General features: G+C 39.6%; 2 protein-coding genes across 3 annotated transcripts; both read right to left on the bottom strand.

Moving 5' to 3' along the window:
• Positions 1 to 401: 401 nt before the first annotated feature.
• On the bottom strand, positions 402 to 8013 carry zbtb37 (zinc finger and BTB domain containing 37). Of its 2 annotated transcripts, XM_051694324.1 has the most exons (4): positions 7383 to 8013; positions 3439 to 4439; positions 1954 to 2053; positions 402 to 1511 (listed from the first exon to the last, which is right to left on the bottom strand). In XM_051694324.1, the coding sequence occupies exons 2-4, from the start codon at positions 4383 to 4385 to the stop codon at positions 996 to 998; spliced, it is 1563 nt and encodes a 520-aa protein (XP_051550284.1). In that variant the 5' UTR covers positions 4386 to 4439; positions 7383 to 8013; the 3' UTR covers positions 402 to 995. The 2 variants fall into 2 exon arrangements, with proteins under 2 accessions (XP_051550284.1, XP_051550285.1); XM_051694325.1 differs by lacking the exon at positions 7383 to 8013 and having other exon boundaries at positions 3439 to 4507.
• A 2337-nt stretch (positions 8014 to 10350) lies between these two features.
• Positions 10351 to 13303, bottom strand: LOC127438629 (sphingosine 1-phosphate receptor 1-like). Its single transcript, XM_051694330.1, has 2 exons — positions 13141 to 13303; positions 10351 to 12378 (listed from the first exon to the last, which is right to left on the bottom strand). The coding sequence occupies exon 2, from the start codon at positions 12178 to 12180 to the stop codon at positions 11092 to 11094; it is 1089 nt and encodes a 362-aa protein (XP_051550290.1). The 5' UTR covers positions 12181 to 12378; positions 13141 to 13303; the 3' UTR covers positions 10351 to 11091.
• Positions 13304 to 13833: the final 530 nt, after the last annotated feature.

Here is a 13833-nt window from a genome sequence, read left to right as displayed (position 1 = left end):
AGACCTGAGGGTCCCTAATAAAAACTGAACCCGTTTTTCTAATCTTGCCATGGCAGGGGAGCGTGATGTCTAGCTCCGGATTGATTTATCAAGATTGTCTCAAGGCAGAGAAGCGAAGGACTACGACGTCCTTTCGTTTTTATAATTCACCATCTGAAACAAAGTAGTTTGGCAATTTCAATGCAATTTGACCAAATCGTAGCTAGAGCTTCTCTTTTGTTTGTCCTGAATTGACGTTCTGTAGTAGTACAAAAATATAAAACAATGTAACATATATATATATATATATATATATATATATATATATATATATATATATAAGACAGGAAAGGCAAAAAAAAAAAGAAAGAAAACTGAAGAAAAAAAACTTAAAAAAAAAAAAAAACAAATCACTGCATCCAGTGGTGTGTGAGGTTGTTGGAGTGTGGCTTGTCTTCATTTGCTGACGTCCTGTTCAGTTTGTATGGTGAAGGTAGATGCGGTTTAAAGCGGAAATACCATTTATAAATCCCTATAGAATACTAGTCCAAGCAAACAGTTCTTTGCATTTTTGCTGTCAATGAAAAAAAAACATTTGTCCAAAACTTCGTCCAAGTATAATGCAGAAGATTCTCCCTTTTTTTTTATCCGTTCCTTGTTGACAGCAGCAAAGAGAACGTTCTAATTCCAACTCTACTGCGATTTCTCAGTGTGGATGGTGGAAGCCAGGGGACATAGGGGTCTCTGAAGACAAGGTCCTGTTGGACCCCATTGTCCTCTGTCTCCATGGACTCTTAAGGCTAGGGTATACTTCGTTTTTACATGTGCTGTTCCATCTCTTGCACAGTTGAGCACTCAGCCTTTCAAAGTATACGCGTGTAAGCATACGGCCAATGACGCAAAAAGACAAGGACTGTCCTGGTGTCTAGGAAAACTACGCACTGTGCGCAAGACATATCGGCACGCAGAAAACTGAAGTATACTTTGGCCTTCAATATTTTTCCCCTCAGAAGCCATCAATCTGGCCCAGTTGTGGAGACTGAAGGTTGTACCCCTTCTCCAAAGGTCGAACCGGCTCCTCCACCGTTGCCCTCAGGCTCCTCCTGGGTGGGTGACTCATCTTCGTTCTGGCCTCCCCGGGAGGTGACTGTAGTGGTCTCGGGCGAGGCACTGTGGGACACCTCCTGTGGGGCGCATCCTGGATGGTTCTTACGGAAGTGCTGGTTGAGAATGGCTTGGAAGGGGAAGCTCTTGCCACAAACGTGGCAGTGGAAGGGCTTGTTTCCCGTGTGCTTCCGAATGTGGTACTCGAGCTGGTCCTTGCGGGTGTATTTCTTCCCGCAGATGCGGCAAACAAAGGGGGTAATGCCCATGTGCAGGCGCATATGGCGATCTAGGCTACCCTTCTGGTTGAAGGACTTGCAGCAGTAGATGCAGGTAAGACGGGGGTTGTAGCGGAACCACCGATCACCTACCTGTTCTCGGAGGTACTCCTCGTATCCTCCCATGTCAAACACAGCTTGTTCTTCTCCCTGTAGGGAAAAACTGATTGGTTATGGTCTGTTTCTTGATCGTGCAACTTTAAAATTAAACATGAAAACCCAATTGAAAAATGCTGTAGTAACTTTGCCAATACTGAAGCTGAGAAAATGGCTTCAAGGTATGCCTTTAGAAGAACTGGAATATACCATGTGAGCCACATTGTCTACTTTTACGATACTTTTGGATCCTTTCTAAGCTTTAAGGTGAGACGTTGTACACTGCAGCTGTATTGAAAAAAATACTAACGATATTCATTAAAACATCTCCATTTGTGTTCTACATAAGAAAGAAAGTCATACAGCAAGATGAAGGTGAGTAAATTATTACAGAAATGTCCTTTCTGGGTGAACTATTCCTTTAAAAAGTGAAACGAGGGATATAAGTGTTAACGTCAAGTCTTGATCTATGTCTTCTACATCTAGGATGGGTTACCTGTGAGGTGGGATGTCTCTGGTCATCAACTCTTCCTGGAGACTCACTCTTTGCTCTTTGTCGGTCAGCCATCACCACCACACTTCCTGTTGGACTAAACCTGATGATAAAACACAACATGGCTTAAAATTAAACATTTTAAACTGAGCTTGTATGCAGAGGTAAATGGGGTATTATTGGGGTAACAAAATGTTGCGTCACACCTGGATTATCCAAACCTTAAAGTCAACGTGAAATGAAGTTTGTGACACATTTTACATCCATAATATGACACATTTCAAAGTGAAATGTAGGGCCGGACTTGATTTTATCCACCTTGAATTGAGAAAAAGTGGTCTTTAGACAGGTGGTTGGAGGGGATGAGTTGGAAAGGAGAGGGCTTGGTGACAACAGTCGAAAAGGAAAGTTGTTTTAGGGGCAGAGAAAGTTATTACATTTTGATGAATGATTACTAAGGCAAACATTGTTTTTCTTTAGAATAACATGCACCAATGACTCATATTAACCTCTTGCGACCCCCGTCCACATGTGTGAATGTTGTATTTTGGCATAAGTTCAATTAATTTAAACCGAATTTATACTGTTCACAAGACTCTACACTGTCATTTAATGGTTAAACTTTTGCTGCACTGCGACACGTGACACAACAGCATAACGTCGATTTCCGTTAAGCTCTACCATGGGCGCAGCACCAACAAAAGTGCCTCTGGTAAGAAACCTCAAGTTTTTTCATTGAAACTTGTTTGGTTGAGTAGCGTCTCTAGTTTTGTTTGATATTCTGCTTTAAAAATTCATTCATTTTTCGCGCATCAGCGCGCTGATAAACATGATGTCCACATATGTGGAAATTGGGACCTTATTCCCTCAAAAGTTGAAACAGCATGTTAGTTACTTTGATTAACTTTCAACATTAAAGGGATAGTTCACCAAAAAATTACAATTCTCTCATTATTTACTCACCCTCATGATATCCCAGGTGTGTATGACTTTCTTCACCAGAACACATTTGAAGAAAAATAGAAACATTTCTTAGCTCAAAGGGTCCTTAAAATGCAAGTGAATGGCGATTTCTCGCCATTTGAAGGTCCAAAAATAACATACAGTCAGCATAAACTTCATCCATACGACACCAGCTGTTAAATTAATTTCTTCTAAAGTGACACAATTGCATTTGGTGTGAAAAAGATAAATATACTAAAGAGAAAGTACTTTTTTTTTTTTTTTTTTTTTTTTACTTTAAATCGTGCTTCCGGCCGGCAGCGGTACGCGCGTGACGTAATTGAATTGGCATTTGAAACACGTGAGAACTGACGCACGTGTGTCACAGCTGGAAGAGCAGTAACATTAGACCAGGAATGTGCATTAAGAAAGTAAATGGTGTTAATTTTCATTTCAACATTTTCATTTTGACTTTATAATATAAGCTATATAAATGTTAACATAATAGAGAAATAATAAACCATACTTCTGTAAGATTTCACACACCTCTCTGTCTCACTGAAGCTACTGGAAGGCTGGGAACTTTTCCCCCCTCTTCCCCCATCCTGCACCAGTGTGCTACGTCCTGAGGTTTCAATCATCACCGTTGGCCCCTCCTCTGCCCCGCTGCCCTCTTCTGCCGACGCCCGAGTCTCTGCCCCCATCCACTCCTCCATCCTTTCCGTCTTAATCCGAAACCCATCCACTACCCTCACGGTCTCCTCTCCGCCCCTGTCCACTTCAGTCCCTGTCTCCACATACCACTGCCCGGCTCGATTGATACGGAGAATGGGCACTTTCCCAGATCCCACCTCTTCTGAGCCAATTCCACTGTGCTCCACGATCTGAGGGCTCATGGACTCACCAGGAGGACTGATTTCTCGGACTTCCCTCACATCACGGATGTTGATCACCCCTCCGGTGTTGCTGATCAACCTAGAGCTGCTATGTCTGGGACTTAGGGTACGGGACCCCGCTAGTGCCATTCCGCCTTTTCCTGACTCGATTGTTTGGTTGGTGGTTCTGTGGGCTCCGCCCCCAAGCTCTTCCTCCACATCCGATAGGCTGATCTTAAAGTGGATGCCCTCTAAAATCTGGGTGCAGCGATCAATAATATGCTGCATTTGTAGGAAGCTGGCTGCCGTCAGGTAACTGATTATATCCGTGAGTTGCAAGCACAACCGACCCGTGTAGCAGAACGAAAGTAGCTGCTCGAAAACGGAAGGATTACGGATAACCGAGATGGACACAGTGCTCATCTCACTGAGCGACATGTGGTCCCGGAAGTAGGGGGAGCTGGCGGCGAGGACCACTTTGTGGGCACGGAAACTGTGGCCCTGAACGTTGACCACGATGTCGCACAAGCGGCCCTGCATGCGCAACTGGTTCAGGTGCGACAGGACGGAGTTGCTGAAGTCCGGAATATCAAGTTGGATGTTCCCTGCTCGTTCCATGCGGGCTGCCTATTCTGCTGCAGTTCAAAGCTGTTGACAACAAACAAGAAAAGTCTGTTGAAACACAGCGCAACAATATACATTACAACTCCACACAGAAAAAACAATTGGCAGAAGTTGAATTTTCCAGGCCTTCGCTACTATTTCCAGGTTTTACGTGACCATGGGAACCCTACATTTTGGTAACACTTTACAATGTTACTTGTTGAATAACTTGAATAACATACATAAATTATAATAAACTACAGTGGCAATAACAATAACAGTGTGGAATTTGAAGCAGTTCTACAAACTAATTTTACATCAACCCTCTCATGCAAATATAAAGGTAATTTTTACTTTCCAGGCTGTGATGTTACATCCAAACCACCACTGGTTATTACATTTGGCACATTTTCACAATTCTATATGACCATCCTATTTAACTGTCTTCGTGTTTTTTATTTGTTAAACCATAAATATAAAATGGCTGATGAATATGATGATGCACCAATTACATATTTGGAATGTTTATCACTATCTTCTATTGCAATGGACAGATTTGTAACTCTCTCAAAATACTTATAAAATAGACAGTACTGTGCAAAATTGTTAGGCACTTAAGATGTATCACAAAAACATTTGTCTTAAGATGGTTATTTATATCTTCAGCTTTAGTGTGTCAATAGGAAAAATACATTTTAGACTCCTAAACATTACTTTTGCAAATAGAAAAGATTAGAATAGGAGAACAGGGCGCTCTGTAAGAGATAGCATTGCCCCCATAAAGCCCCCCACTGAACATTGTGTCAGTCTGGGATTACATAAAAATACAGAAGCAATTGAGACAGCCGAAATAGATAGAAGAACTGTGGTGAATTCTCCAAGAAGCTTGGAACATCCTATCTGCCAACAACCAAGAAAAACTGTGTCCAGGTGTACCTAGGAGAATTGGGGCTGTTTTAAAGGCGAAGGTGGTCAAACCAAATATTGATTTAGATTTTTTTTATGTTTACTGGACTTTGTATGATGTTAATTGATAAATGAAAACTATTTGTCATTATTTTTGAAGACATCCTCACTATGCAACATTTTTCACAAGTGCCTAAAACTTTTGCACAGTACTGTATATATGTGTGTGTGTATATACACTATATTGCAAAAAGTATTCGCTCATCTGCCTTTAGACGCATATGAACTTCAGTGACATCTCATTCTTAATCCATAGGGTTTAATATGACGTCGGCCCACCCTTTGCAGCTATAACAGCTTCAACTCTTCTGGGAAGGCTTTCCACAAGGTTTAGGAGTGTGTTTATGGGAATTTTTGACCATTCTTCCAGAAGCGCATTTGTGAGGTCAGACACTGATGTTGGACGAGAAGGCCTGGCTCGCAGTCTTCGCTCTAATTCATCCCAAAGGTGCTCTATCGGGTTGAGGTCGGGACTCTGTGCAGGCCAGTCAAGTTCTTCCACACCAAACTCGCTCATCCATGTCTTTATGGACCTTGCTTTGTGCACTGGTGTGCAGTCATGTTGGAACAGGAAGGGGCCATCCCCAAACTGTTCCCACAAAGTTGGGAGCATGGAATTGTCCAAAATCTCTTGGTATGCTGAAGCATTCAGAGTTCCTTTCACTGGAACTAAGGGGCCAAGCCCAGCTCCTGAAAAACAACCCCACACCATAATCCCCCTCCAACAAACTTCACAGTTGGCACAATGCAGTCAGACAAGTACCGTTCTCCTGGCAACCGCCAAACCCAGACTCGTCCATCAGATTGCCAGATGGAGAAGTGTGATTCGTCACTCCAGAGAACGCGTCTCCAATGCTCTAGAGTCCAGTGGCGGCGTGCTTTACACCACTGCATCCGACGCTTTGCATTGCACTTGGTGATGTATGGCTTGGATGCAGCTGCTCGGCCATGGAAACCCATTCCATGAAGCTCTCTACGCACTGTTCTTGAGCTAATCTGAAGGCCACATGAACTTTGGAGGTCTGTAGCGATTGACTCTGCAGAAAGTTGGCGACCTCTGCGCACTATGCGCCTCAGCATCCGCTGACCCCGCTCTGTCATTTTATGTGGCCTACCACTTCGTGGCTGAGTTGCTGTCATTCCCAATCGCTTCCACTTTGTTATAATACCACTGACAGTTGACTGTGGAATATTTAGTAGCGAGGAAATTTCATGACTGGACTTGTTGCACAGGTGGCATCCTATCACAGTACCACGCTGGAATTCACTGAGCTCCTGAGAGCGGCCCATTCTTTCACAAATGTTTGTAGAAGCAGTCTGCATGCCTAGGTGCTTCATTTTATACACCTGTGGCCATGGAAGTGATTGGAACACCTGAATTCAATTATTTGGATGGGTGAGCGAATACTTTTGGCAATATAGTGTGTATATATATATATATATATAATATTGAATTATTACGTTTAATGAAAATGACCTCTTTTGTTTCAAAGTAAAAAGAAACATCAAGACACTTTTTTGGTGATTCAATAATTCATGCAACAGAGGGTTAAAATGGTAAGTAGTACTCAATACCTAGTTATGTAATATTGTAACACTGTAATGTAAATTACATTTTCATTTAAAATTAACTTACTTTTGCATTTATATGTTGTAGAAATATTTGTACACTGAACATGTTTTACCTCTCTTTTTTTAAATTATTAGTAGTACCCAATACTAAGTATTTAATATTGTAACACTGTAATGCAACACTGAAACATTGTAACAATGTAACACTGCACTCTACATTGTGGCCCCCATTTTCCTTTAAGAAAGTTGCATTTGGATGTTGTGGAAATTTTTGATCTCACATTTTTTACACAATTAGTAGGACTAACTGCTGAGCTGCGTAATACTGTAACAATGTATTGTAAATTGTGACATATTCAAGATAGTTACTGTATAATAAGGTACTTATTATTAATGCCCCCTATCCTTTTAAGAAAGTTACATTTGCGTTGACATGTTGTTGACATTTTTGAAATGTTTCCATTTTGACCTCACCTTTTTAAAATCGGGCACAAACACCACTCCAAAACAGTTGTCTGCACACTTGCACTTCTTTGTGGCTACAAAACACAGCCGTCAGAGACCAAAGTTGCCATTTTTTCATTGCATAGATCAGCAGGATTGATTCGCAGTGTTACTTTGTCTCTGTCTGTTTTTGACATAGTATCGGCCGACGGCGCAGCTGTAGCCGGCGGCGTGGCACCTATGCACGGTTACAGTAACGCACTGCAGCGCGGTGATGCGATGAAGCCTTCCCGAAAAACACGCACACACCGCGGCGCAGGGCAGGCAGGGAGGTGCCTCCACGCCAAATTTATACCAAAAAAAAAACTATAACACCTAAACAGATTTGTCCTGTCTTTCGCGACAGCCAGTTTTTAGCGATCTGGCATTACACTTCGCCCGTTTCGCAGTCATTATTTATCGTTATACTTATAGCCAGGGCTGCTGCTGTCGCTTTCGGTTCCTCCGCCGCTCTCATATTCCCCCATGTATAACATGAGCCAATGTACAGAAAACGCGAGTCGTTGTGTGAACTGTAGTTCTACAGCGCCGCGGCCATTGCAACCAGCAATGAGGTGCATTGGCGAAAAGGACTCATGCTCCCATAATGCACTTGCGTTACCCTTACGGTGAAAGTGGGAGTTTGGTTGCATTTTTTTGGGAACAGTTTTCCCCCCCATTGTATGTACAGTAAGATTTTTTTTACAAAATATAAATGGAGATATACTGGCTTAAATATATTGCATGGATTCTTAAACAAACATTGGTTGCACTTCTGAAAAATAAATAATGACATAAATATATAAGAAATGTAGTCTTGTTGCATGGCAATGCAGGCACATCTCATGACATCAGTAACACTGAAACCACGAAACAATTATCACATGCCCTTAACAATAAACTATTTACATAGTTACCGCGTTAATCGTTGAAATATTATCCGTCATTTGCAATGCATTAACACAATATAATAGCCTTGCACCATATAGCACATATGCGAGTAATTGCACTACATGGGAGTAACACTATACTTTTTTCATGGTAGGCTATATAGGCTTAAAATAATTGGAAAGGGATTGCAGTTTGCATTGGTGGAGATAAATAGAACAGCTTGCTATTAGCCTATTGTGCAATTCGCTGTTGACTACTAATAATAATAATAATAATAATAATAAAATGATTCATATCGTTGAGAGCTTTAATCCCAAACTATAATAACACATATTAAAGCTTAATTATGTATTTTAAACTTGCAGAATTGTCAATGTACGTTTACACCCATAGCAGTGTCTCCTCTCTGCCCAGTAGGTGGCGATATACTCGATGAATGTGAATCGGCAAAAACAAAAGAAGAAGAAAGTGAAAGTGGAGATTGATATTAAAAAGGACTTAAAGAAATAATTCACCCAAAAAGGAAAATTCTCTCATCATTTACTCACACTTGTGCCATCTCAGATGTGTATGACTTTCTTTCTTCTGCAGAACACAAATGAAGATTTTTAGAAGAACTTCTCAGCTCTTTTGGTCCATACAATGCAAGTGAATGGGTGCCAACATTTTAAAGCTCCCAAAATCACATAAGTCAGCATAAAAGTAATCCATAAGACTCCAGCAGTTAAATCAATGTTTTCTGAAGTGATTTGATAGGTGTGGGTGAGAAACTGATCGATATTTAAGTCCTTTTTTTTTTACTATCATTTCTCCTCCATGCCCAGTCTATCTCACTTTAACATTCTTCTTGTGTTTTTGGTAATTCACATTCTTCATCCATATTGCCCTCTACTGGGCAGGGAGAAGAATTTCTTGCATAAAAGGACTTAAATATTGATCTGTTTCTCAACCACACCTATCATATCACTTCTGAAGACATGGATTAAAACACTTGAGTGTTATGGATTACTTTCATGATTCCTTTATGTGCTTTTTGGAGCGTCAAAATGTTGGCACCCATTCACTTGCATTGTATGGACCAACAGAGCTGAAATATTCTTCTAAAAATCATAATTTGTATTTTGCAGATGAAAGTCATATACATGTGGGATGACATGAGGGTGGGTAAATGATGAGACCATTTTCATTTTTGGGTGAACTATTTCTTTAATAGGACACAGTAGTTGTTTTTGGTTATCTAACTTTTGTTTTTTTATATACTTTTGTTAAAATAAGAAATGAAACCATGTGCATTAGGAAACTGTATTTTGATGTCATCTTTTTTTATAGGTAAATTTGTGTTTTCCATACTGCATGTATTTTTCAGCATGAATCCTATTAGATGCAAAGCCATTTCCACATTTTTGTGACCATAATAATAGGATCAGTTTATAAGAGAAATGAAAGACAACCATTTATATGACATGTACACTCCCACAAAAAAGGAAAAGAAAAAGAAAGTTATGTAAAGATCTGAGATAAAGGCCATAACATTTCTCTTTTTCTGATTTGGTAGAAATCTTACTGACAGTTTAATAATCGAAAGTTATTCTCTCTTCTCTCCCTGCACCTTTTTGCCTGTGCATTTTTCATATTTATTTTAATAATGCATGTGAGAGAGAGAAAATATCTTCTGTATTTCACTTCTATGCAACAAAAAAATAAATAATAAAAAAGGAAAACATCTTTTGTGGAACATTTTACATCTGTGAAAAGACTGTGTTCATACATTTTAAAATGTTTAATAATAATCCAGTAACTGGATTATTATTAATGCAAGTCCGCATCAGAATAGATATGAAATTATGGAAACGCCATTCCAGCAATTGTCCACCAGGTGGCGCTCCTTGCACAGAAATGAAAAAATAAATAAATAAATAAATAAATAAATAGATAAATAACTTTTCTAACCTGGCAGTAGAGTAGATCCATGTGCACAAGCTATAATACTTCAAAGTAAAATAACAAAATGCTTTGTTTATGTTTTTTTTTTTGTTTGTTTGTTTTTTACAATAAACACAACACTTCATCCAAGTTTCAAATTTATTGGAACAGTTTCAAAGATAAATTAATATTGACAGCTAATGTACATGCACAACTTCTACAACAATTGTTTATTTGTCAAAAGGTGAAGAACAACAACTTCATTGAAAAAATACATTCTCGATCAGGGGCAAAACAATATCCTAATACCGCAGTGTTAAGTCAAAGAAACACAAGTACCTCTCGACAGCATTTCTTTAATTTAATTTCCATAATGTAGTACAAACGACCATGACAAGCTAGTATGTTTCAGATCAATGCATTTTAGAGAGTCAGTAATGCCAATTTCATGAATAGTGCTTCTCTAAAGGTTTCTCAAACTGATACATGGTTTTCATTTGACAGGGATCAAAAAAAAAGTTGATGAATAACACTGAATAATGGTTGGTTAAGTGCTTTCCTAGCTTGCTCTGATACCAAAGGGTGGAAAAGTTTCAACACTGGAGGTCCATCAGAAATTGCAAAAGAAAAAGTCACGAATGCAAGCGCTATCTAGAGCAAGAGTGAGACTTCAACAAATCTTTATTTCTCCCAGTTCGCCTCTTTACAGCTGGCCCTCTAATTCCATTACGGTTTGCTGACAACCAGTTCAGACAAAGAGGACACTTAAGACTTCAAGCAAACACACTGGTCACAAACTCATTCAAGCAAACATCCATATAATGTGCACACCAACTCACAAACATTCACTATGTATGTGAAGACAAAAAGTAGTCTGCAAGGCCCTTTAAGAACAAGAGGTGATATTTCCAGAAGACACTATGGTTTCCCTGGGTGAGTATTCGGGTTCTTCTTTGTTGGGGTGGGAGGAGTTATCCGACTTGCTTCGGCTGAATTCGGCACCTATGATTGGTCTTGAGAACTTGCCAACCTGATGGCCACAGATTCCACAGTTGAGCATCTTGATGAAGGCCCGGCGCATCTCGTTGCTGGTCAGGGTGTAGATCAGAGGGTTCATGGCGGAGTTGAGGACGGCTAAAGCCAGGAACCACTCAGCCTTGTAGAGGATGGCACAAGTGCGGATCTGGCAAGCTACATCGAGAAGTAACAAGATGAAGAGTGGAGCCCAACATGCTATGAAACAGCTCAGTACGATGATGACGGTCTTCAGCAGGGCCATGGACTTCTCCGAGCTCTTGTTGGAACCACGGCCGTTGGCGACCTTGCGGAAGACCAGCTTGCTGCTCCGTGTACGCACCAAGGCGTAGATGCGGGCGTACAGGATGACGATGGCCATGAGGATGACGCTGAATACGGTGGTGCAGAAGAGGATGTAGGTCTTGTGGTAGAGCGGCAAAACTGTGGAGCAGTTGTTCATGCGCTCGATACAGTTCCAACCCATGATGGGCAAGCCACCCAAGATGGCAGCGATGAACCACACGGTGCTGATCAACATGAAGACACGACATGTCTTCCCGTTATTGTGGAGCTTCATCTTCAACATGGTCAGGTGTCTCTCAATGGCGATGGCAAAGAGGCTGAACACGGAAGCAGCCAGGGCCACAAACATACTTCCTTCCCTGAAGAACCACTGCGTGGGAGTCAACTTATACGTGTTGGCTCCCGACAGCAATATGTTCGCTGTGTACACCACTCCAGCCAGCAAGTCTGACAAGGCCAAGTTCCCAATGAAGTAGTACATGGGCTTGTGGAACTTCTTGGTCCTCCAAATGGTGAGGAGGACCAGAACATTTTCAAGAATGATGAAGCAGCAAACGATGATGAATACAACAGAGTCCGCTCTGAGTCCAGGGTCTTTATCGACCTTGCGAAATTTCCCAGTGAAGTTGTAGTGTCTGGCTATTAGGTCATCCATGGTTCGCACTGGCTTGGTACTTTTAAATCCAATGTGCAATCCACCACAGGACACAGAGGGGTGCTGGTGGACTTGGGAAGCTGAGTATCCAGTTCCCCTCTTAGGATGATGTCATTACCAACGTTTTTTCAAGTCAGGTAAAAATCCTTACAGAGGATGAATGCCTTCCACAAATCCAAAAACTGCATCGCGAATAAGCTGGAATAACCAAATAAGCATTATTAGCAAAATTAGGATGAGTGAGAGTCGAAATATATAACTTTACTCAGAAATGCATGTTATGATATTAAAAATATGAAAACAGTGTTCTTCAATTATCTAACCTATTCAGTCTTTTAAAAATGCTAAAAATTATTAGAAATAGAATCTAGAAACTAATGATCGATTTTAAAATAAAATAAAAATCCAAATAGATGAAAACTTTGACATAAAAAAAAAAAAGTTTTGGTAAACCAGAAAACATAATGAACACAAGAGTTGCGATAATTTAGTTTATTCGCTACGCGAAAGTCAATTTGCCAATATATTGTATAAAATAATGTTTGATATAGTTTTATATAAGAATTTAATCTCGGGACATTTTTTTTTTAAATGATGGAACCATGAAAAGAATTGCGATAAAGAAGTTTAAATAATCGCGGCAAATTATAACCGTTATATTCGCTATGCGAAATTCAATTTTCAAATATACTGGCTAAAAGAATGTTCGATATCATTTAGTGAACAAATTTCATCACTGTTAGCCTAAATTTGGATGATGTGCAAAGAGATGCCACGATCGAAAAACAGACCTATTTGTCGCTAAACGTATTTGATTAAATCGTACGCTAAAGTCTGTCGCGATATTGCGAACTTTCGCAATATCGCGACAACTTCGTAAGAATTTTTGACGGTCAAGATCACTGACGCTTGACATTCAGAAAGTTAGAAAAGGTGGAAAAGAAGGGAAAAAGTTCTTACCTTTAAACTCCAGACCAAACAAGTAATCCTGCAATATTGGTGCAATATGTCCAGATATCAATGGTATAATATTTATTGCATCCCGCTTGAGTCTCGTGTCAAGGATTGTAGAGGTATTTTCTTCTCTGACTGGAGAGATCTGCTCTGGCCAATTCCACCTCTTCTGTTCAGCCCACCAATTTCATAGCCCTCCTCCTTCGCTCAGTCTCATTGCCCTCTTATTATTCCACAATATCCAAACCTCTCCAAAACATTCCAAGACAATATGCTGCAAACAGATTAGCAACAGAATTTCACACACAGAATAAAACAACATGGATATCCAAGGGCCACTGAAAAGGATAATAAAATAAATTTAATCATCTATTGGAAATGTATTGTCTTTTATGACATCTTTAGTTAGTATTTTTGTTTGTTGTTATGTTGGCAATTGTTACGATATAGTGTAATGTTTTATTTAGTTTTATATGTACTTTTAATTTTATTAGCTGTATATAAATTATATAAATATTGCAATTAAGTGATATATTTTATTAAAAAATTGTTTAGAATTGTAACATTATTATGAATTAATTGAAATATAAAAAGTAATTTATAATGTATTAAAAACTGTTAAATAAATTATCACTATAAAAAATAATTAAATTATTATTAATTATATATATTTATTATTGAGTTAGAGTTGATTTGTAT

This window comes from Myxocyprinus asiaticus, chromosome 50 (genome assembly GCF_019703515.2).
Source record: "Myxocyprinus asiaticus isolate MX2 ecotype Aquarium Trade chromosome 50, UBuf_Myxa_2, whole genome shotgun sequence".
Classification (NCBI taxonomy): Eukaryota; Metazoa; Chordata; class Actinopteri; order Cypriniformes; family Catostomidae; genus Myxocyprinus; species Myxocyprinus asiaticus.
The sequence above is the reverse complement of the archived record's forward strand: the minus strand, read 5'-3'. Positions and strand labels throughout refer to the sequence as shown.